General features: G+C 35.6%; 2 protein-coding genes across 2 annotated transcripts in view; one reads left to right on the top strand and one right to left on the bottom strand.

Annotated features, from left to right (window-relative positions):
* LOC113234185 overlaps positions 1–25446 on the top strand; it is a 278589-nt gene that overhangs the window by 36929 nt on the left and 216214 nt on the right. The gene's annotated exons all lie outside the window — the stretch shown is intronic.
* Positions 2082–3110, bottom strand: LOC113234039. The gene has a single exon (XM_026469263.1). The coding sequence runs from the start codon at positions 3108–3110 to the stop codon at positions 2082–2084; it is 1029 nt and encodes a 342-aa protein (XP_026325048.1).

Consider the following 25446-nt stretch of genomic DNA (forward strand, 5'->3'; position numbering starts at 1 on the left):
AAGTAGTACGTAGAAGTTCTATAAACTTTAGTATAAAGTTTTTGTTTCGCTATAGCTTTAAACCCCGTAAACGGCAAATTTTGAACATTGATCGGAATCTACAAGCGTATACATGACCACTTTTATTTTATGATGTCTTTTTGTGTAAGAATTTCGAATCCTAGTGTTTGCTTTAGATGTAGCATTAGTTCACTTTCCACATTCTTAAATACGATCTCTAGTTTTGTTATTTGCTTCTCGGAATTCACTTTTTCTGCTCAAGCAAAAAATATGTATCATCAGGTTTTATTTATTAACATTTTTGCGCCCCATTTAAACAAGTCATTTAATCAAGCCCAATTACTTATGCATTTTATTTGGAGGAATACAATACACTAAAGTATTTGGCTACAACGGAATCTTGCCTAGCATTCGACGCCAGAAGTTTTCGTAACGCTTCGACTGGAAATTTCTTAAATTTCATGAAGTTCATTGACTGTATGACCAATCAATGATTCTTTAATGCAATCTATACAAATTCGTTTTGTACTATTTGACCAACCATTTATTGGCAAGAAGCTGTGGTAGTCTAATGGTTTGACCTATCGCCTATCAAGCAGAGGCCGTGGGTTCGAATTCGGGCTCGCACTTCCGAGTTTTTCGGAATTTATATCCCAATTTCAATTTGAAATTTACTATGAGGTTTTAGGAAACCCTACTTAATCTATCTTTCTAGTCTACATTTATGACGCAACTTCTTTGTTACAAAAGTCAAGGACCTCGGTATTTGTACCATTTCCAGTTTCTCGAAACGTGCGCGGAATTGTTCTGTATCTTCAGATAATATCTTTTTTACTCCAAAATATATGTCTTATATGCGCCGTCACGATTGTGTTATTGTTTTACTTTAGATAGTGTAGTGAAGTCATCAAATGTGCTGCCATATACGTACGAAATTGTTTACAATTGGAAGTTATTCTACAAAAGACAATGGGCAAAAAAGCACGGGACCTGGTACAACCCTCCAATAGCAATAATTTAAACGTCATTGGATAGGTATTTCTTAGTAGAACAATATTGACTATGGCGGCGTTTTTCTATTCGTTGTCCATTCGGAGTTATAGGCCGCTTTGTCCATCGATTTTGCTTGCTTATATTATATTTCTTATTTTCAAAAAAATATTGGTTATTGAACGTAGAAGGTATAAAGTAAACACAGAATAATCGTGTCACGTCATATATTGTCAACAAAATCTACAATTGCATATTATTACTAGGTACATACATAATAGGTACGTAGGTACGTACATAATCCTCTTATAAGTATTTATGTTTTATGTTTCATCCACGATTACGTCATTTAAGAAGGCTGCAGGTGCAGTAAATCCCGTGTGTCTTGCGTGTCCTAAATACCATATTATTGATAAAGTATGCGCACAAGTGCCCATGGTACGTCGTCCGGCTAAACATGTACAATAATGCTGTACTATGGGATTATTTTCATTTTCATTATTATTTACTAAAATATAACAATAGTATATTCTTGAACGCACGTGTCTTGATTGGATACGTCCACGTAATAGCCATACATCTTCATCCATCCCATAATCAGGCAAGTCATCTAAATCGTTTTCTCTATAAACTTCTATTAAGTACAAGCCGTTTCTAATGTGTTCAGCGCAGTAAGACCTTGCCAGTTTTAATTGATAAGTACCCAACGCAAAGACAATTATTTGTTCCTCTGACAATATTGGAAAGGATTCTAGCTCATTAGCTGCCAAACGTTGAAAGTTAGCCCTTCGGGAATTGAGTCGCTTCCTTTCAACATAATTATATAAAAGATTCGGCAAATCTACTTTAGCTCTTATTTGAGCTAAAAACTCTTCTGCGAGTGCATTATCTGTAATAGGTACGTGGAAGTGGTTTAAAATGGCAGCAGCGATTTTAAAATCATTGAACATACTTGGCAGCGCTCTATTAAAATATTTTTGGCGCAAAAGTTTAAAATCACGCTTAAACCTGCCATTCACCACTTCCACTACCCATCGGCACATCGTAACCGCTCGTGCGTCATTGGCTTGCTCGGTACTGAGTTGTGTCTCCTATCGAGCTTTGTTTGGAGGTACATAATATTCATAGCCATGTGCCTCTATGTCATCTAAACTATCCCTGAAGCCTCGGTCCAATATAAATGCGTCGTTTGGTTCTAAAAAAAAGTGGATTGGGTTCGTGTCATCATTCATTAAGTCTTGCATAATGTTTGCGTCAGTTTTTGTCGCGGCGTATGGCCCCTTCACATCTACTATATAGCCATCAGGACATACTATCAAAAATGGTTTCAGTAGATTTTGATATTTGTGAAGACTATAGGACTGCCGTTGAAATAAAAAGTTGGAACTTTTGAGAATGTAAATGTAAGTCCCGTCACATATCAAAATTGCTTTTGTATTTTGTTCATTGCCAAAAAGGTTCCTTGGAATAGTTAAGTTTCTCTCTAACATGTTGTTTCGGTCAATGTGATCCAATCCTAAGTGAAGGATGACATATTCATTTGTAAGGCATTCGCGTGCCTTAGATGGATGCCGCTCAAGTTGCCTTCTTGACATATTAAATAAAGTGGCTAATCTTTCATTTGGTTCTCCACTTCGAAGCTTAGTCAGGTATATGCCTAGCGTTGTTCTAGGTTGTATGCAGTTTTGAGTTAATGAAGAAGTTTCTTCCAATATGATATCCAACTGCTCATTATTGAGTCCGACCCAAAAGTGTAATTCATCGTCGGATAAAGCACCTCGCACACTAAAATCTATTCTAGTTGCGCGTTGGATAGTAGCTCTCAGAATGTCACAAATGTCACTAAACTGTGTTGCTGTAAAGCTATGAGTAACATTGCAGAATTCAGGGAGTTCTTCCCAATTATTTCCCTGCAAGTGCTCTCTGCATACTCGCGCGCCATTAGGAATGTACAATTTATACTCGCAAAATATATGCACTTTAATACACTCTGGTATTCGATGACGAGACTCGTTGACACAGTAGTTAAAAATGCAATGCCCAGGAGTGTTAGGAGCTCTAGTGTATTCGGCAACTTGAAGCTCTTGCATTGGTGGCTCCACAACATCTGGTTCTTGCATTTGATGTGGTACAGGTGGCGGCCTGATGGTATTTTCGATTCTTTGCCAGCATCGGTGGCATACACGTCGTGTTCCGTCAAATGCGACCTGAGGGTTAAAGAAAATAATTAGTTTAATACCTTTAAAGCTCGAGTTTTTTTTAGGGTTACAATTCATTTAAACCCCCATTACAAAGCAATCATAGGGTCATCGTTGCTTTTCTGTAAAGTAAAAATACGTAAATGTAAAATATTCTAAATAAAACTTACTGTTATCATATTCCTACCTATTTTTCTGTTCTAAAAAGGCCTCAATATGTATTTGTTTCAAATACACCTGGTTGTTAGCCATAACAAAAGGAGTAGCGATAACAATAGATGATAAACCCTAAAACCATAACACTCCTTTTTTTGGGCGATCGTGTAAAAATAAAACTATAAATGATAGTAAAAGCACAATATTTGATGCACACGGGATCAATACTATCGACTGAACACGAAAACATTGTGCAGTTCTATATACATGGTTTTGGCGTGTTGTGATTGACGCGAACAGGTTTTAATACTTCTATTATAAAATAATAATATTGCTGAAAGCTCAGTCGTCTTTTATGGTAGATCCATTATTTTCTATTTTTACCTAAGAGAATTAAGCCAGGTGGGTGACTTTCGCTTAAAAAAGAGCGTGAGCTTTACGTATGTATGTAGGTATTGACAGGAGATGTTTATGTAAAAAGTAGTGAAATAATAAAACAATACACAAAATATTAGACTAGGTATTTAAGTATCTACTAACCTCTAATAATGCATGTTGTTGCACGTATGACAAACTCTGGCCACGCCCTTGGAAGGTTTTCATCTAAAAAGTGTTGTTGATATCTTCCGCGGTAAAGCCCCCGTCGACACATCACACAATTGCGGGAACCTTCCATTTTTCAACAATCCAATCGATAAGCAGTTCAGACTTCCGTTAGGTAAGCCGGTAAACGTTAAAAGAGAGCACAGCACAACAATGACAAGTTCGCGAAGTATTTCAAAATCCAAGGAGAAAGCCGGGTCAAAAAGTCGTTAAAAAGAAGTGCAGGTAGGCAATTAACGAAACGTAATATCTCACACAACACCAGAAAACGACTGAATCCTGCGCGCGCGCCGAGTCGCTGCCGAGTTTTAGGGGTGGGGCGGGAGGACAATATCGGTCTCCCGGGCGCAACTTAGTATTTTTACGGAACGATAAAATTCTTGATGTTATAATGACAAGAATAATACGTATCGGTAAAAGAAAATATTAAATAAAGGCATAAAAAAACATTTTCACATTTGTAGCCATAACTCCAAACGGACAACGAATACAAAAACGCCGCCATAGTCAATATTGTTCTACTAAAAAATACCTATCTAACGATGTATATATCATTGCTATTGAGGGGTTGTACCAATCCGCCCATTGTCATTTGGTAATGGAATGTTGTGGCTGGTTTGTGTGAGTTATTCTGATGTTACAGTTATGGAATATTGCCGTAAATGAGAGCAAGCCCGCTACCTGAACTCTATGTTGCATCATAATATGCTCCTACAACTACGTTCTAGGGTAGACGTTCGCGCGTCTAAAGCACTTTAATCATTTTTAGTTCACTTATTTTGTCACGACTGTGGCGGTGCAATTACGCTTCTAAATATTGTATGAAAATTAATAGTGGCGCGTAAGCTTCAATAAGCGTTTAGTTTGAAGGCGCCTTTACTTAGACTTTTAGTTCAATTTAAATTTTGTAGTCTTTTTAATCAAGGTTATAAACGCTTCGTGTCGTCACTTTCAATTGACCGATTCCAAGTTTTGATCCGGCTAGTCGATTTTGTTGACTGGTGTAATAAAAAGCCCCTACAGTTATTTTTACCGATGTTAATAGGTGAATCAGCTGTTTAAGATTTGCATAAGATTTGCTTTTCATTAGCAGTGAAATGGGTATGTAAATGTATATTTTGATTGAAGTGTAAGTATGGTAAAGTTATGTTAAATTTATAGCAGTAATAATTGTTAAGTTACTCTCGGCACTGAATTTATGATAACGTGATATTCATCGGTTATTCGACGATTCAACATTTTTATTACTTTACATTTTTTGATAAGATTATTTATGTCAAAATTCATATTTCGTACACTTGGTTTAATGAAAATAGTACTAACTACATGAAATAAATTATGTATAAGTGAAATATTACATCCTATTTAAGCATAAAAATGTTATCGACTAATTTCGTTCACAGAATCATTAAGCCTGTTTCCTGAAAAGTTTTCATTTTGTAGATGTGGCCTTATTACACAATTTGTTGCGATTTTGACCTGTCATTGTGGTAAAAGCATTCATCAATATGTTTTTGAGTATTTTGCGGATTAGGGTGCGATGGATTAAGCTAGGGAAACTTTTTCGTGGATTTAAATGGACAGAAACAGATTCTGTACTCAGGTTAGCCTGATTATAAACCAACCTTGGAAATGGAATTATTTTTAGCGGGTCTTAATCGCGTACATTTGTTTTTTCAAACCAGCCTTTTACAGGTTCCACGTTCACGGTTGAGTGAGATAGTAAAATCATCAATAAGTAAGGTTCATTCTTGTTCTGATAAATTTCACATGGCTTCGATGTGATAGAAAGAAGATTTCAACTTCTATATCCACGCATGAATCATTCATTCCCAAAGTCCTTAATCCCTACCTCTGATGTGGTTTATTTAAGTCGTTAAAATGGTGACATCACTTTTTAGCCTAACATGATCTTAAGTGTCAAGTCCACCTTGTTCAACCAAGATTATCTCAGACCGCTAGCTACTAGTTATGATACTTGAGATCCGGCTGCGGTTACAGTATACTACAAGTTATCTGATATGAAAAATGATAAATATGAACCAAGGCAGTACGTAGTAGTAGTGGAGGAGTCTATTTGATTTAATTATGGGCAAAAAGTCAGAAAAGACGAATGAAATCGCATTTGCGTATGCTCTTCGCGAAATAAAAAAGTCCACAGATAAACAATCTGCTTTGGTGACTTATTACGCGTACGCCTACTCATGGCTTTCTTACGGCATTGTGCTATGGGGAAATAGTGTATAAGTTCCATCTTTTCTGACTCTGCAAAAGAAACTTATTAGAATAACAGGAAATATCCAACCAACAGATAGTTGTAAACCTCATATTTCGAAGTCTCAAAACTGTAACTTTGCCTTGCCTATAAATATACGAAATAAGTAAATTCGTAAAAAAAAACACCCTGAAATCTTCATAAAGCGGAAAGATACACCAGGTCATAACAATAGATTAATGTTACCTACCTCGCGACTGACTTTTCACTCCAACAGCCCCTTGGTAATGTCCGTAAAAATATTTAATGAACTGCCCAACTTCTTCAAGGAAGAAACCAATGAAAAATGCGTCATTAAAAACCATTGACTTACAATTATATTAAAAACCTAAAATAAGTGTTAATAGGACAAAAATATTACAACGTGCAAGAATATTTCCACGACACATCAAGTAAAAGTACGATAATTCAAATATATATATATATATATATATATATATATATGATATATATTATAAATAAATGGAAATAAAATAAAATTATATACAATTAATGATAAAATTATATTTTACTTTATTCAAATGTAAATAATAATTAATAAAAAAAACATAATTAATGCCATATGGTTATATTTTCTGATTTGTCCAAACTTAATCTTAATTAAGATTATGCTTTCTTTAATTTGCTATTGTACAAATATGAACTTATGTAAATATTAGAAAAAGCAACGAAACATATTATCGTGAAGAGTAAATCCTCATCTCTCTCTATAATTTGCAGTGCCCTACTGGGTCCATAATGCGCTGTTAACTTAGCTATAAGCCTTTTCCATCTATGTAACATTATGGCGAATGCAATAAAGAATTGGATTGAATTGATAAATCGCACAGACTTATGGGCCACTGCCACTGCGCCCGTCAACCTGAGATATAAGTTGACAAGTTCCAGGTACATACGTGGTAATTTAAATTTTCTTTCCTGAAGCGTCGATATAATCATTCGTGATAAGAATAAGATTGACGCAATTTAGTGTACTCAAATGAGCTGGTAATATGTGTAGATAAATTAGTAGCCACCAATACCGTTGTTAAAGGTAAGTAAAACAATGTTGATTCTACGTGAATGTTGTGCGTTAAATTGTTTCTAAAATTGATATAAACATCGTCATTTTTATTCCAATGTTAAACGTATAGCTTTATGTGTGTAAACGTGAATGGTAGTAAACAACGAAAATTAATTTTTCGTGATCTTTGCTTATTATTTTGTATATAATCTGGGTTACAATGGTAAGGATCTACAAGGACTGAGTAGATCGAATGAAATGAAAAACAGTTCGTACGTGTTTGAATACTTCCCACTTATTAATTATATAAAAATAACAGTTCGTGCAGCAGACAAATCTAGTCATGATACATTGGAACTTTGCGTCATTGAGACTAGGACCCCGATACTCGTGTGATAGAATAATCGATTTTGGCGTTCTCAGAATCACACGATTGAAATAAGTTGCCCTCGGCAATTGTCATGCAGTGAGAGGTCGGAGGCAGTGAATGTTGAGATGTCCCACGCGCGCGAAGTCTTGTGCAAACAGGAGAGGTATGTCAAAATGCTGACATAATTTTGATTTTTGGCTAAAACATTGACTATTTTGACACTGTAATAACACAGCCATGTATTCAATACATTCAGTTATCTCAATCAAAATAGAATTCTCAAGTCCCGTTGTACGAACCTTATATACGGTGGAAATTTGAGATGGGCAGGTCAAATGGTCCTAGAAGACAGTCCATGAATTTTCAAGATATTTCGATTGGAATTTATAGATTTTGAAAAAAAAATGTACAGTGACCAAGGTGAAAGGCAATTTTTCTTGCATTTTTTTTCCACGACATTCTCCTCGCTCTATTTTTGGTAGGGATAAAAATCTCAACCGATCCAACTGTATGTACCACATTCCTCGTTATAAATTTGACAAAAATTTGCCTGTTAAGAAAAACGATGTAAGTTTTATTTCGAAGTAATATTTTTTATTTATTTTGTTATTTAAAAAAAGAAATATTGACTCCGATTTGTACACCAAATTTAAGGTCGGCTTACGACCGTTAGGGGCGTTGTATAATTTGCAATATAAATATTTAACTTCATCGCCAGCAACACCAAGATTGTAAACTTGTGGTTAGTATGATTATGTACTCGTTTGTACCCACCCATTAGTACTTTATAGCTACTAACCGTTGACGTCAATATTACTGTTCCTTACTTCAATTTCCCATTCATTTAATCGTAGTCTCACACCTTCAATGAAAGACCTGTTTCGAGCACTTTTGCTTGTACTTTCACATACTTTTCTAAGTCGGCATTCATTAGTATAATCCTGTATAATGTTAGAAAATGCTGTTGTACTGCATTTTCACTTCCATGTCAACTCCTGAACCTTAAAGGTTTTTTTAGGATACCAAATGATGGGATGTACAAGTCATGCGCCTGGTAGTAAGCGACACGCCTGTCTATAGCAATTGCAGTACCACTCAGAGCTTTTAATCGCAAACATCTGAGGAGCATGTCACGGCGCCCGTCATCCTGAGACATAAGTTGACAAGTCCCATGTGCCTCTAATTTCAACATCACCCTTACCCTTCAAAACCAAAACTCTGTAATGCTGACATTCAAAACCGGAAAGTAGTACTAGACGAATTCCTTCACAACGAGCTCTACTGTTAGTAAAACTACTGGCTTCCTTTGTGACCGGCATCTAGATAATTCTTAGATCTGATAAAAAATACATGATTAAGATCCGAAGAAATATTTTCATCTCAGAAACAAATATTTGTTTTTTTCAAACAAAGCAGTATTTGATCTGTTAATTAGGGTCGTAAACCTTAGAGCGCTTACACACAACCGGGATTTTAAGCAGCGACTGAAACGCGATTCTTTTTTTTTATAATACCCAGTGACGGGACGAACAAGTCGTGCACCTGATTGTAAGCCACACGCCTGCCCATAACAGTTGCAGCGTTACTCAGAAAATTAAATACTAAAGACTGCCACTGCGCCCGTCACCCTGAGACATAAGTTGACAAGTCTCATGTGCCTGTAATTTCACCAGCACCCTTACCTTTCACAACCGCAACACAGTAATGTTATTACTGCTTGGCGGTAGAAATAGGTAAGGTGGCAGTACTTCCCAGAACGAGCTCTTTCACAAGGAGCTCTACTGCTACTAAATGCAATCGCGCGTTTGTATCGATGCGATCGCCTATAAATCGCAAGTGTAGCGATGAAATCGCGCGTTTCACGAACGCGCGTTTGCATCGCTGCTAAAAGTCACCATTTGTAATCACTCTTACGGTCTTTATCGTTTTGTGTTCGATTTACGAATAAACACTCATTTTGATATAGTAATTTTCCTTTTATTGACATTACCTGTCATTATTTGTGCAAATATCGATGACAATGACAAGCAATTATTTATTTTAGCTTTATCCTTTTTAAATTTTCTTTGCAATTTCAAATGTAAATAATATGTGAAGGTGGCTGAACTGCACATTATTTTTAAACTTTGAAAAATAAATTGGCATATTTATTTTATGGAATACAATGATGTACCCACTTATTATCATAATATTCAGGCGAATTAATGAACTGTGCAGCGTGTGTGGAGTGACGAGAAAGGATAAGATAAGGAATAAATGAGTGATGAGGGAAGTTTGAAAGTGGCGCCACGTGGCATGGACATGTCTTGCGGTGGGAAGAATGAAGAATGTCATGACGAGAAGAGTGTTAGGTATGAATGTGGAGGTATATAAGGGGAAAGGAAGGCTAAAGAAAAGATGGGTGAATTGTGTGAAAGATGACATGGATAACAAAGGTGCGAATATGAAAATGATGAGTGATAGGGGATAGTGGAAGATAAATACATGTTGTGCAGACCCACAACTATCTGTCCGTATCCCACCCAGCGTGGGATAAGGACATAAAGAAGAAGACGACTATTCATATAAGTAATTATGGAAATACTTGAATAGTTTGTTATTATTATTAATACAAAATCGAATAACACAAAGAAAAAATAGTTCGATTTGATTGGACTCGAATAGCGTCTGTTGTCACACCGGGGCTACAGCTCTCACCAACTGAGCTACAGGCCGAGCAATCTTACGAATTTCTCTGTACTTGTTGCAGATCTTTGTATTAGGTTTAAATAATTATAATTTAATAAATTAGCGCGTTTTTTATATTTGTACCCGTTTTTTCTTGGAAATACGTCGTTGTGAATTTTATCAAGATGTACTGGTTGTATAAAACGGTATACCAGCACTTCTTACAAGTTCTTGTAATTTATATAAAATAGTTACAAATGATTTTTCAAACGCAATCGATACATATGTTTGTATGTATCTCCATCTATCTGAACATCTGCCGACCTTAATGAAGGAGGACTTATACCGGCGGTTCAATAAGAGCGAAAAAGACGTTGGCCGTTTCGCGTCGGCGGTCAAGTGAAACGTGCAATGTCTTTTACGGCAATGGCTCTTACGGTATGATCATAAAGTTTTTTTGACAGGCTCAAGCGAATTATTTGATCTGTGGTGTGGTGATTTCCTAAGGATGCGTACTGATCCGTCGAACGGGCATGAAAGCGCTACATGTGGGTCGCAGGCATGCAATTAAGTACGCCTCTGTTATGACATCTCACGCAAGCCTCGCATTTAACGACACGCGAACAGATCGCACTACATACAGCACGTGTGCAGTTCGCGACCCTTTCGCGGAAAGGCGTAATCGACAGATTTGTACTCACCCTAATTCTCAAAGCTCTTATTTCTGGAGCTCTTAGTTCACACACTGCACCTACTTTTTTCTGCCATAACGCACTACCGCATGTTATCCCATTTAACACAAATAAATATTAAATAAAAGTTTATTAAATATCATAATATTTTACTACCATGTTATTCATTATTTTTTGTGATATTTCGCCTCCAGTTTGTTATATTATTATAACAAATATTGAACACTAAGAAAAATTCCATCGATCCTGAATGAAGAAAATCTTTTATAGAGTTCTCGTAGATTTCTATATGACAAATCTATAAAGACTATAGTCTTAGTTATAAATTTATCATATCTATATAACGATATAGACATAGATTCCGGAGCTCAGTTGGGAGCGTCAGACACGGTATGTTAAAGGTGCTGCACGTTCGAATACAGCCTGATCGAAGAAATTTTTCTTAGTGTTTAGTCTTTGCTATTAATAATTATAATAATAAAATTGGTATTCAAATGATTTCAGAAAACGTTTTGATACTGGTTCAAAAATTCTTGCACTTGCAAAGCCCCATTCTTACGTAAATTGCGAACAGTTGCTAATGTATCTTAACAAACCGAGAATCACGCAATTTGTGCCTTGTTGCCATAAATATAGAAACGGAGTATAAAACGACTTGTTTACAATCTGTGGTAATCAAAGCCTCTGGTTTACGGCTCAATAATCAGCGACCACCTTTTATCATAGAGCAATCAACATTGTAGAAATCAGCTTCTTGATCTAAACTCCAGCACTTACGCTAATAAATGTTTGTACATTAATTTCCATTAATATTTCAGATACAGTTCAATTCTCAATGTATTTAAATCATTGTTTTGTTCATTCGTCGTCAACCTCATAACAATATTGAAGGAATGATGTCATTTCTCGCTATGAAAGCCTTGTTTATTAATATTGATTATATATAATATGTGCAATACACATAAAACAATAACTACAGTAATAATACAATAAATCAGGAAATTCCGTGCATCAGAATGTCTAAATTAACGTTGTCTCTACCCTTCTGTGTCTCTACCCTTTAGGGCTAGTCTCCATAATTTTTCACGAGATACTGCAGAGACCACACTGCATTGAATTGAACTCGATACCTCACCTATTGCCCCGTGCTAACCACTCGGTTACAGAGGTAGTCAAACAGTGACGTTAAAGTAATCAAAATGTTAAGACGACTGCTGAAACTACACAAGATAAGGACAATTATATAGATTAAACTTATTAATGCAAGGTAGAGGTAGAAGTTCAAAACTCATTAGAACAATCCGTCCATATCCCGCTTTGCATACATGCATAAACGCCTAATGTTTATGTAATGCACAGTTTCCACTACCTCTTACGGTACAATGGCATTAGGCATATTTTTGAATAGCTGACATATTTAACAATGTACTTAAGTCGGAATGTGGTGTAAGCTTTTATCTAAAAGAATGCATGTTGTTTACAGATCCGGAAAAGCCTAAAGAAACAAAATGTTTTAAAATATGGTTGGGATTAATCAGGTACTTATATATAATTAAAAATAGTAGTAGTTAAACACGTATCTTTGTTTGTTGTTGTTTATTTGGACGGTTAATGATACATTTAACCCATTTAATTAAACTTTTATATAGAAGATATTTTTGTTTTTCGGGGATCCGATAGAGAATAATTACCCTACACAGGGTATATCTCTAAATGAAAGCCACTACATAAATAGTTTGGCCAAGAATTTGGAGTAATTTACTATCTAGGATATGGTTAAAATATAAGTCGTTCTAATACTAAAGGAGCTGGAAACTCTCAAACATCGAGGTAAAGCAAATTAGAACCTAGTAATAGCTAAGAAGAACATGACTCTAAATTACCTTAACAACAGTTCACATAACAAAGTGAACATACGTGCTCGTGAAGCTTTTGACAACTTGTTTTAAAATAATAACACAACAAACAACAAACAATCAACGTCCAATTAACAAACAGTGAGTTCGAAAACGTTACGTTTATCTCACATTTCCGGGGCTTCAATCATCATGAACTCATTTGTCGTGAGAAGGAAGACTTTCACCAACCATTAACGTTTCCATGTTGACTTTTTCATGTTTACAATTGATACTAAAATGTGACTTGTGAGTTTTCTTTGTCACGGATAGATAGGCATTTGTGGGTATGTCTCGTTTTGTTTTATCTTCCAAGTGTGTTACCTTATCTTGTTTCATTTTTATAGTCTTGTCGTTAGGTGCATCTAAAATCATGATCATTAGTGTTCTTATCTTATTAAGTAATTTGACTAGTATTTTTATTTAAATAATTATTTTTTTAATTGATACAACTTCTTTCTAAAGGACCTTTTTTGTGCTATGGTTTTTACTAGGACTTTCCAATATGTTATTAACAAAGTCGTCTACCTATTCTGCTTTGTTTATAACATAAAGCATTGACGGCCCTCAGTTTCACAATATGAGTACCTACGTGTCATTTAAAAATTGTAATAACTAAATTACCAATTGTTTTTTTTGTTGTCGACATTATTTTAAATAGAATTTTTCCTTCCGCTAACCAAGTCTTTAAAAGATTTCTATTTCCATATCAATGTAGGGCTTAGCACAGCAGGTGCGTCGAAGTAGGTCGGAAATTGTAAGGACAGCTTCATTCGTTTACCCAGCTGCATACCTTAATTCACATTCATAACCCATTTTAAAACCTTTACAATTTGTTATTATCTCCATCGTTATGGACTAATGTCTTTGTTTTAATTACTAAAACATTTATATGTTAATGTATTGTGGGGTGGTATGTCTCCTGCGTTGCTGCCTGCTTCTCGTTTTTTATTTACGGATCGCTCGCAAAAGCTCTTCCTGCTTTATTCGCGGCGAGGGAGTTTGGACAAATTTAAGAAAAAATATAAGTAAAAAAAGACCGGTGTCCTGTCATGTTACATAAAAACTAAATTAGTTACGATAAGACAGGTACAAAAATGCTAAATTCTATACTTGTACAATAAGAAATAAGCAATTTACTAAATAGTTTCTTCAGTTTTTAAAAAACGTTTTTTAATTTATGATTATTAGTGTTTGTTGTTTTCATAATTACACATAAAATTCGTCACTCATTTTGTTGATTAATGCACGTAATAAATATTTCCAATTTCTTTTTCCATAATGGGTATTGAATTTAAGTATAGATAAATTTCTTTTGATGAACTATTTTTTTTAATGTAGTAGGACGAGAGTACGTGGTAATTATTCTCTCTCTATTCTAGTATGTTCTATCATCGTTGAAACGTTTTCTATAAAACTATCTTTAATTTAGTGTGCAGTGAAGACAACATTAATTTCGATTTTCTGCTGTTCCGTCTAAGTATTAGGTGTTTAAATATCATACGTTTTAATGTCTACCTTAAAATAAGTACATTGAGTTGAAAATTGATGTGCCGCATGGAGTTATTTAAAATTTAAGACGAAAGCGTATTAAAGTGTTATAATAACTGTAAAATGTAATTAAAGCATTTAGTGAACACAACGTTTTGAAGTTACAAATGTATCTCACGACAGAGAATTATTAAGCAATAAAACATTTTTTTAAGACGTAATATGTACATAATTTGGCAATGCATATTTTGAAGTAAAAGCTACTTTATAAGTAGTGTTATAAATTTTGTCACGTTATGTAACACGTGACGCTCGCTCGTCTGCTTTCTACGTTTTTTAATATAGCAAAATTTTCTTTCGCGACAATTCAGTTTCTGTTTAAATATTTTTACTTGATTAGATGCTCTAGTGAAGTGTATGGACGATAATTTTTGACTCATTCAACATGCATTTTTGAAATTCAGCAGCGAAGTCCTAGAAAAAATTTCATGGCCACTTTCACGCACATTAACATCTGATTCGTCTGCCTATTTCAAAGAACAATGTGAGCTAGTATGTGGGTAGAGAAACTTTCAGTGACAGTAGAGCTCTTTAGTAGCAGTAGAGCTCCTTGTGAAAGAGTTCGTCCAGTGTCCTGCCATCGTACCGATTTCTTCCGCCAAGCAGTAATGTGAGTATTACCGCGTTCCAGTTTTGAAGAGTAACGACGCGTGTACACGCTAAGAAATCTGCTACAGACTAGATGAGAATGGTCCTGTACACGACAACAACTTTGTCGAATCTAGCCACGACGTTTTACTACGTCGATTGTCGTTTTGCTACTAAGCAAACCATTTCACCATTTTTTAAATTATTATTTTGTATAGAAAAATTTATAAGAAAAAAAAATACAAGAGAAATTACTAGATTCATTAAATTTTGCAACGAAAATATGAGTTTGGTACCCTCTATCTTACACTGCGACAACATGAGTAAAAGTTTATCAAATTTTTTTTACTGTATTTGTCATTTCTTGAAAATCTTCCTTAAGAATAATACATATTTCTCTTCATGCCTCAAAAGTACGTCGTTTATCGTTATAAATCTCTAAGGTTTGGTAAGCCATGCATTTTATTAGTTGCAATAAAATTAGTGGTGCAACAGTGGTACTTTGCAACACCAGTCCACGCGCATAAACGTTCATTTACTGACAATGGGCTCCATGCAATAGCGGCAGAGCGCATCGAGTCGAGGGTAGACAAGATTTTTTTCTTGTCCGGCGCCGAGGCAGTGTACACAGTTCGTGGGTAGAAACGACACGAATTCTTGCATCGACACGGCGACGTTTCTTAGCGTGTACACGCGCCCTAAGGGTGCTGGTGAAATTACTAGTATTAGTTTTATTAATAGTATTGTTTTACGAAATATGTGTAGCGATGACGTTTGTTTAATGCCCTGGCAATTAAATGTATTTCTAACAAGACTTATCGTTCGTTAAAAATAAGCCATAATGCCATCTTTGAAAGATCTAAATGCAAAGAAATTACACGCAACATGATGACATTATGTAGAATGAGTATTAAAGTTTTAACTAGCGTGTAATGTTGTTTTTTCATACAATTTGTAAGGTTCCGTAAAGTAATTATTTAAATGTCAGTTGAAAACGTCAGGTCAAAGTGTGTGTTATTATTTGTAATATTTTCTTAATATGGTTTGATGGGGAAGTAAGTTGTCTATCATTACATCCTATCACGCAACTTATAAAGGTAGCGAAGAGTGAATAATAATTTCTTTGATGTTGAGCTATTTGTATGTGGTAATAGATATATAATTTTTTGCATTATGTGCAGGGACCGGATTTGAGGAAGTTAATTTAGCCAAACCATAGAATAACGTGGACATTCCCTTCTACAAATCCCGGGATTTCTTGGAACTGATTATATATCATAATTCGTTCCAAGTGTTTTCCAATTGTTCCAATGTAACGAATTTCAAAAATTCGTTACAAATAATACGAATATTCAAATGTATCTTATTTGAATGTGCGTATTATTTGTTGAACAATGAGTACATTGGCGACAAAATTATTATTTCCTATTAAGTGTTTGCTACAAACTATTGTCTCAAAACATAATATTGTAGTTGTGATTCTACAGGTACTTACGTATTTAAACTTTAGCCATTTAAAAAATAAACATGAGACAACCTATATTTGGGAATGTTTAGAAAATAAACAGTAAAAAAATATACGCATTGATGACGAATCTATCATCTAGTCCGCCGCGGGCCCTGAAAAGGGTCTGAAACGTTGATTTCTTTGAAAAACAATTTATTTCAGTTGCAAGGGCATCATTGAAAATTATTGTTTAATACGTAGTTTGTCTGAAAAGTAGTGTTGCAATACATCATTTTACAATATTTATAAGGAGGTATCAATTATGTAACAACAACAGCAAAATAATTCAATTATTGACAGTCGTCATGATTCGAGTAAAAAATGAATTTTATTTGTATTGTCTTGTGTGTGATGCAACGTGCTCATAATTTTATTGTGTATTATTTGATTAAGTTATATAACAAATTTTATAACATGAAAACAAAAAGAGTGAATAAGTCACCTTATGCATTAAGTACCTACTCGCTGTAGTCAACATCCCATATGCGCGTACGCATCTCGCGAACCACGCGTGAATAGAAAGCATGCAAAGACATAATATAGATTAAATTTGGTTATACAGAGATGAAAGTTGTAGAAGTACCTTTGTGGTGCTGTATAAAATGGAATGATACTGTTGTGTGGTTTGGTTGTGTACGCGCCAAACTACAATTGTCGATGTATAATTCTTTGTAATTGGCATCAAAGTTGGCGTTTATCATATTATTAATTCTTTAATACTCTCAAAATATCGCACGTTCAAAACAATATCCTCACTAATCGAGAATCTCGCTTTTATAAACTTATTTTCATAAACTTTAAAAGTCATTTTGCGAAAGTTGATTGTTTTGTTTAGTGACCGTATTGATTTCAACGAGCAAACATGGCAAATTAAAGTAACATTTCTTATTGTACATAAGACAATACAAATTTGTCTAACAATGGTCTGTCACGCGTTTATATTTAAAGTAATATAATACAAACAAATTAGTCATTTTTTTCTCTCTCACGTCGCCCATACACGATGAATGTAAAGTTTATATTCGAATAGAAAATTTATACTGTATACAACCATGTACGCCATAGTGAATGGTGTAGTAATCCTATAAACATAATCTTTGATGATGGGTGAGCAAGCTATTTCGTGATTGTGATAAGGTGAAACAAGGTGCTGATGTTGATGGATAAAACATGTTATGATACGGCATGTGTGGGAATAAACATAAGGCTTTGTTAAAAACTTTAAATGAAAACAACTTTTAAGTTTAAGTAAAAAAGAACTTAAAGTTTTGTATTAAACTTATTCTGATGCGGAAATTCCTGTGTATTGAGAGCCACTAGTGAAAACCTTCGCTAAGCACTTTTCAGCTCATCTTGTTGAAACCACCGATGGCCAGAAGAAGACTGGCATCTGTATTCTAACAATAGATGTAGCCATTCAAAAGTAATAAAATTGTATACAATTATCTAGCTGAAACAAAATAAAAACAATTTTTTAAAAAAAAAATTTGAGTATCCAGAAACGAGACGTGAGTCACGTATATAATGTGTGTAGTTTTATACTTTAAGGCGGTCACGGTTTTTTAAACTGTATATTTAAGGTGAAACTCAAAATCTTTTACACGAAATAGTACTTTTTGGATTTAAATATGATAATTATGTATGATAATTTATTTGTCCTGATCGCCACTTCGTCTCTTCATATAACCTTCTCCATCTACTTATGTAACTAGCATTAGGTAATATTTTTGGTTAACGCATTCGGTCTAGCACTTTATATCTTGAGCTCGACACATGCTATAGTATGTGTCAAACTCGTTCTGGCAATGAGTTCTAATCATAGATGAAAAATTTTTGTTTTTGAATTATAAGTAAGATACGTCTTGCTCAGTTTTCATTGATACTTTGACAAACATTTAAAAAAAGATCATACATTTACAACCTAAAGATTTACTAGATTTTGTCAATAGGTACTAAGACACAAAAGAAACGTCAAAAATTTCTAATCTAAAAAAATTCCAAACTGTAGAAGGCGAAGGCGATCTGTTGACCTAGTGTAAATGCACCATGATTCGGCGACCCAGCTCTTTGTATACTTATTATATCGGGACTTCCCGAGCTTCCAATCCTCAGGGCTTCATCTTGTCGATAGCGAGCACTACGAAGTCGTACATCGTGACCAAAACAGAATACTGCGCCTTGCTGGTTAGTTATAACAAATATGCCAGTTACGGCGGTTTATGAGACGGATCAGCACATTTGTTTGCATCTTTAAACGCCAATATAAATAAGTATTCTAAATAAAATCACTTTCATAACAATTGTACACCTCAAACTGTGTCAGTATGTTACACATACTTTAGTATAGTCACAATTAAATTCACTACTAAAGATCAAAAATAATCATAGGTTTGTTATTGCTTTACAGCATACCAAATTCCAAGTCGTTAATACCAATGACATATCAAATTATAAAGCCACTGCAACAGTGTGAAATAAGCCGTTAACCGTAAAGTTGGCAGTAATATGATATTTCCTGTGTTCTACTCCGACACTGGTTTTTGTTGTTCAATCAATTCATCTTTTCGAAGTGGTTAAATCATCGGTTGTACATCCTTTATAACGGAATTTCGGTTGGAATTTGTTTGCCGAACAGTTGATTGCGATTTTAAATGCAGTTTTCAACATAAATTTATAGTAATCATTGAATGAACTTATTGATAAAACAACAAAGTCTGTTGTATTGTGTATGGAGAAGTCTAATTTCGTCTATGGACATGGTGTCGCGTTTAAATATGTTCTTCGTATAGTCAACGGCGTACTCAGTCTTACACTTTGGTAAATAAAAAAGACAAACGATAATGACTCGTATATAACGTAGAGTTGAATTCATATTTTAGGTGCAAAGCTGTGCATACTCTTACATTTAATTTGTGCTGAGTACTAGGTCTGCGATGATATTTAAACGTTACATATATCCAATACGCATTCAAAGAATGCAAGTCTACATAAATTTCACATTGCTACAACAAGTTGTACCAACATTTTCTTTGAATTAAAAAGCATCATACAATATTCAATAAGAAAAGAAAACAACCCGATACTCTATATGACTAAAAACTTTTGACGGAAATCGCTACAGTTGCTGCGTTCTTGCACGTCTGCGCATGAGTTTACGCGAAACAAACTTAAACGCACATGCGATCTTATCCGCTATAGATATACAGCTATATCGGTACGTGATTAATCAGACTTAGACGTCTGCATTAACGGAGTTTCACTGATTTACACAATCGTGTCGATATACAGTGGCATTATATTTTCAGTTAAGAAAGATGCGACATTACTGCGGTGTTATGTAGATACTTCTTGGCGTCGCTTTCTCCTAAATAGCCAAATAGAATAATTTCAAAGTAGTTACTCATAACATTACCCTGTTTATAGGAAACGTAACTACAAATTAGTGGAGTTAGATTACACCGTTGATTAACATTTTAAGCTCAGGTTGAATTTGCACCGCACCCCCCGTTAAAGGAATAGAGTCCATCCCCACATCTTAGATGCCTGGCTTTTTTTTAAATGTGGATGATGAAAGCCTGTTTATAGGGCTCTCAAATGCTGGCACCGCATAGGCAGCTCATCTGATGTCACAAATGTCCATGGGCGACGATGAGCACCTCCCATCAAGTGGCTCGTCTGCTCGTTTCCCTCCTTTTATAAAAAAAAAATTGGAACGATCTGGAAAATATTGGCTGTAATGTGTAGAAAATGGTCGAACACAGCAGCAGAACTCCTTGTGTAACTATTTCTACCCACAAGCAGCAATGTGACCATTATTGCTTTCTGGCTTTGAAGTGTAAGAGTGCTGATGAAATTACAGGCATATGAGACTTGTCAATTTTATGTCTCAGGCTGACGAGTGAGTAGCAGTACTCCTCAGATCTTTGCTGTTGATCCTCTGAGTGTAGTATAGGCGTGTCGCTTATCATTAGGCGCACGACTTCTGCATGTCGTCATTTGATATGATTAAAAAAAATGTTTTTCTCCCCTTGTCATCGAACGCTCTCATACGGACTTCAATTGGGAAAATTACTACATCAAACCGATAGGAGCCAGCGTTTTACGCAACATTCTGTTTAACTTTAAATATCTGTTACATTCGTATGTAATCAAGTGGGTTCATTGAGGCTCGAGCGTCAATTAAACCTTTTTCGTTTGCACAGCTTTATGATGTTTCTCAATGTAGGTTATTTTGCCCTGTAAATAATTTTTTTGGTGTATGTTATTTAAATTCCTTTGGCCATACGATCTTAGCTTTAATACCCTACCTTGGTTCAATACGAGTTGGGTATTCCATAAGATCATGTAGAGTATTGGAGAATTTTATCGACATTCAGAGTTGCTTTAGTGTTTTCGCCTTTCAATTTAAGTGATATTTAGACTATTAATATTAAGATTTGTTTTTCACTATAAACTTTTTAACGAGTTTAGTAAAATTATAATATCAACGTGTCGGGCAATCACGTCAGTTACCTGGATTTAAATTAAAACAATCGAAATTATTTCGAGCACAGTACACCCAGGCCAAAATCAGCTTAGAAAACGTGAAAAATATTTTTACGTTCCGCTATTTCTTATTTACAACCTAAAGTTATGTAACGACAAAAATACACTTGTACATAACATAATTTTACAAAATCTTAACAATTCCGTGAAATAATTTAAGGAAGTTTTAAAAGTAGTAATATGGGGTGATCATAAGCTATTATTTTATAAATTTTTTTTTAACTAGAAAGTTATTCTCACAACGGTTTGAGATGTGAACTCGTGTTATGCAATGCTGATACGCACAATGCATGCGGCATCTGACTTGACGAGAAGAAAGTGATTGGGTGAGACGTCTGGCACGAAGATGCAAATATTTAATGATATAAGATTTTAAAAAGATTAGAAAAGCTGATAATTTTATGGGTTTATTTGAACTAAAGAATGATAATGAAGTAGAAAAACTTGATGATGATAACGCGTTTTCTGAAATGGAGTTTATTCCTATTATTACAGGTTGATTTTCGTAAAGCCTTCGCACACTTCTTTAAGGCTAAAATTTTCATACCGTCAACTCTACAGATTATCCTAGCACGTATGCAAAGGTGCCAATTACTATTTAATTCATTGCTCTGTCGGGAGTCAATCATTAAAATGCGCAGGGCGTACGACAATACTAACTTACATTTACAGTTGTCAGCAAGAACTTATGCATTAGTGAGTATGAACAAATGCTTCATTCCGATTTTTCCGTCAAGCACGTGAAGTTTGTTACACTGCGTACGTGTATGCTATCATATTTCCTTCCGTGCCATTGTTATTAGCATTTTTGCGTGACGATTATGATAGAGGTGCGTCGACTCTGTTTTATAGGTGAATTGTTATGAATGTCACGTCATTCTTACCACTGTATTTGCGATTTTTTCTTTTTTTATTTGACCATCGCTTTTATTAATTTTAAAACCAGTTAAATTTATAGTAGTAGAGCTCTTGGGAAATAACAGTTCGTGCAGGGTGTGAGCATTGACTGCGTTCCGGTTTTGACGGATGGGGTGCTGGTGAAACTTCTGGGGCATTAGAAAAGTCAAATTTATGTCTCAAATTACTGCAATGGCAGTGCTCATCAGGTCTTTGCTTTAATACTCGAAATGACACGCATTTCATATTCATATTCATTCGTTCTGTTACTTAGTATCATATAAATAAAATAAAAAATCGCTGTAAAATTGGGACTCGGGTGCTAATAAAGAGTGACCCAGAAAAAAAATGTATTTGCAGTTTAATACATTTACAAGGTTGAAAAAAAAAACTAGTCAAATAAACGACGCCAAAAATAAGGACATTTAAATTTAAAATTTCAACCTAGTCAAAGACTATAAAAATACAAAAAGATGTGTAGTGTGACAGCGCTTTGCTATTCTATTTATAAGCGTTTTGGACAATAAATGATAAATAAATCTGTATACACAATACATAAATTCAACATAGTCTGCTATGTTTCGCTCACTTTCTTCAACATAATGATATAATGCGTATATTATACTTTTCAAGATATCATTACGTTTTACAAGTAGACTGTACCTATGTACATTCCATTCTATCATTATGCTTCTCATGTGCAGGTACTTGTGTACTCATTTGTCTCGATTTGTTTGTCTGTGAATGAATGAATGAATTTATTCCTTTGCCTTGGTTGATAATGGCAATTCGTATTTTAATATAACATATATACACTCATGGATGTATTTAAAGGAACGCTAAAAAAAAGGTTGAAATTATGATAACAATGTTCATTTGAACCATTGGCCACGTTTAATTTTCGTCTTTTGTTTTAGATGGTATATGTGACCAATGTTCATATTATATGGTTGTTACGAATAACAGCATCCGCATACGCATCCGCGAATAATCTTCATAAATTAAAATATCCGCATCAGCGTCCACATTCATCGATGCTGATATTCATTGCGGATGTTCGAGTGTGTCATGACCTAAAATGCACGCTGGGATAACTTACAAACCTTCCAGAAACAGACAGTAAGCCGGAAAAGCTGCTCAGCTGTTATTTTCAACATATTTTGGGGGTTGATGTTGCTCACTTCCGTAGGTTTACCCTTGAGACCCTACAAGTGGCCCCTGGGTGGTGCTGAAGAGCAACAACTACCGGTGGTAGGTTTCGGCCGTGACTGGTAATCACCCTCCCGACGCAGCCGGGTCGCCAAATGGTTTATCCGTGTTCCGGCTCGTGTCTGAACAGTTGCATTGCGTCCAACGACGAGTAGTAGCTACTTGTACTGCCACACTGAGCACTCGGTTCTGGAGGCTAGCGGAATCCGAAGCACGGTGCGGCACGGTTGTTCGGGCGTCCCCGCGGTCTCCAAATCGATTGTACCCTCGTGTGGCAGTATGAGTTTGTTGCTTGGTTGGACGACGCAATGCTTCGTTCAACTGCCTTCCTCCTGCCTATTCGCTTCTTCAATTTAAAATTATGAGTCACAAAAAAGAAATACATTTTTCACAGCGGTTGCACGTCCTCCCATTAAAAGTGCACCTTACCAATATCAGAGAGCTGCACTCAAATATCGAAGCAATCCACCACCATCTGGAAACCGATAAACCGTAGCTGCTGTTCCTCACCGAGAAGCAGATCAGATGTCCGACTGACACGGCGTACCTCAGCTACCCAGGGTATACTCTGGAGCACAGGTTTCTACCTCGTGCCGGAGTCTGTGTATACGTTCGTGATGACATCTGCGTCAAGGCACCGAGTTTTCCTAATTTGTGGCTTCTGGTTGACACAGGAGTTACCCAAATAGTATACTGCTGTATCTACCGCTCGCACAGTCGAGATCAAGAGACAACCAAGCTGTTCCAACATCTGAGCGAGACCTCTGATGAGGCTCAGCTCAGGTATCCAGCGGCGCAACTAGTAATTCTGGAGGACTTTAATGCACACCATCAAGAATGATTGTTCCCATACCAGATGACCGATCATGCTGGGAGAGGGACGCGAAAACTTGCGTTATCGCTAAGCCTTTCCCAGTTTGTCTGTGGCGCCACAAGGATCCCAGATGTTGAGTCGCATACGGTTAATTGCTTGGACCTACTGCTAACAACTGATCCAGACCGATACTCAGTAGTTGTGGATGCATCATTGGGTACCTCTGACCACTGTCCATGGTTTAACGCTGACTGAGAGAGACTGCTCGCTGGCTCATACTGCGGAAGAGAAGGCGAATCTCTTCGCCTCACTCTTTGCAGAGAGTTCGCGTCTGTATGTCGCAGGATACCTACCACCTTCTTTACCTCAGACTGGATGCACTATGGCGCCAGTTCGCATACGCCAAAAAGAGGTACTCTGAACTCTGCGAAGTCTAGACGTGCATAAAGTTGGCGGGCCAGGTGAAATTCCAGCAATAGTCCTGCGTAACTGTGCGCCTGAGTTGTCTCCTATTCTTACACGCCTGTATCGCCTCTCGCTTGAGACTGGTGTAGTTCCCAGGTCGTGGAAGGATACCTAAAATCCGCAGCCGCTGATGCGTAAAAAACCTGCGTCATTAACAACTATGGTTCAAAAGAACGTTGATATCATTATTCAACATTTTTTTTGCGTTTCTCTATGTCCATACTTATACATTATAATGCGAATTTCAGATGTATACAACTAATGTTACGTGTAATATTTAGTAGTTATATAATATGCTAGAATGATAATAGTTATACAGCAATCGATCGGTACAATTACGTACATGAATATATCGTGATTGATATTATATAAATGGACATGACTAGATATTTATACGTCTAAGTAACTTGATAGTCCAAATACTTGAACGCGTCTTTGTAAACTAGAATCTAGTACAGAAATAGTCCTCTAACCATTTCATATTTCATAATTTGAAGGCAGGTTTCAATGATGTAGATGTTAGAACCCCAATTTGTGCCATTTTTGATATTATTAGAGCTGTCTATCTGTTCTTAAATATGTATTTCGTTAGCAGTAGCGCTACTTGTGAGAGTTTGGCCAGGGAAATACTGCACCTTAACTATTTCTGTCGCCAAGTAGTAATGCACACACATGCGCTGGTGAGATTACAGGCACATGGGACTTGTTAACGTTAATGATTTAACGTTTATGTTTTAAAACTCTAAGTGGCACAGCTTACCATCAGGCGCACGACTTGTTCGTCCCGTCACATGGTACAAAAAAAAGTAAGACTATTACGTGTTAATAATAATCAGGACTGGGCAATTTTTTGCCTTTACTTGTAATTGGAATACGTATTTGAAATATATAGTATTTACATTTCTATTACTGCTTAAAAATGTTTGTGATTGGTGTTTCGTATATCTAACAATAATGTGTTTTGTAATTGATATTTGAAATACATTCGTGGTGTCCGGTTAGCACCTAGTAATGATTGTAT

This window comes from Hyposmocoma kahamanoa, unplaced genomic scaffold (assembly GCF_003589595.1).
Source record: "Hyposmocoma kahamanoa isolate Upper Pololo Valley unplaced genomic scaffold, ASM358959v1 81, whole genome shotgun sequence".
Lineage (NCBI taxonomy): Eukaryota > Metazoa > Arthropoda > Insecta > Lepidoptera > Cosmopterigidae > Hyposmocoma > Hyposmocoma kahamanoa.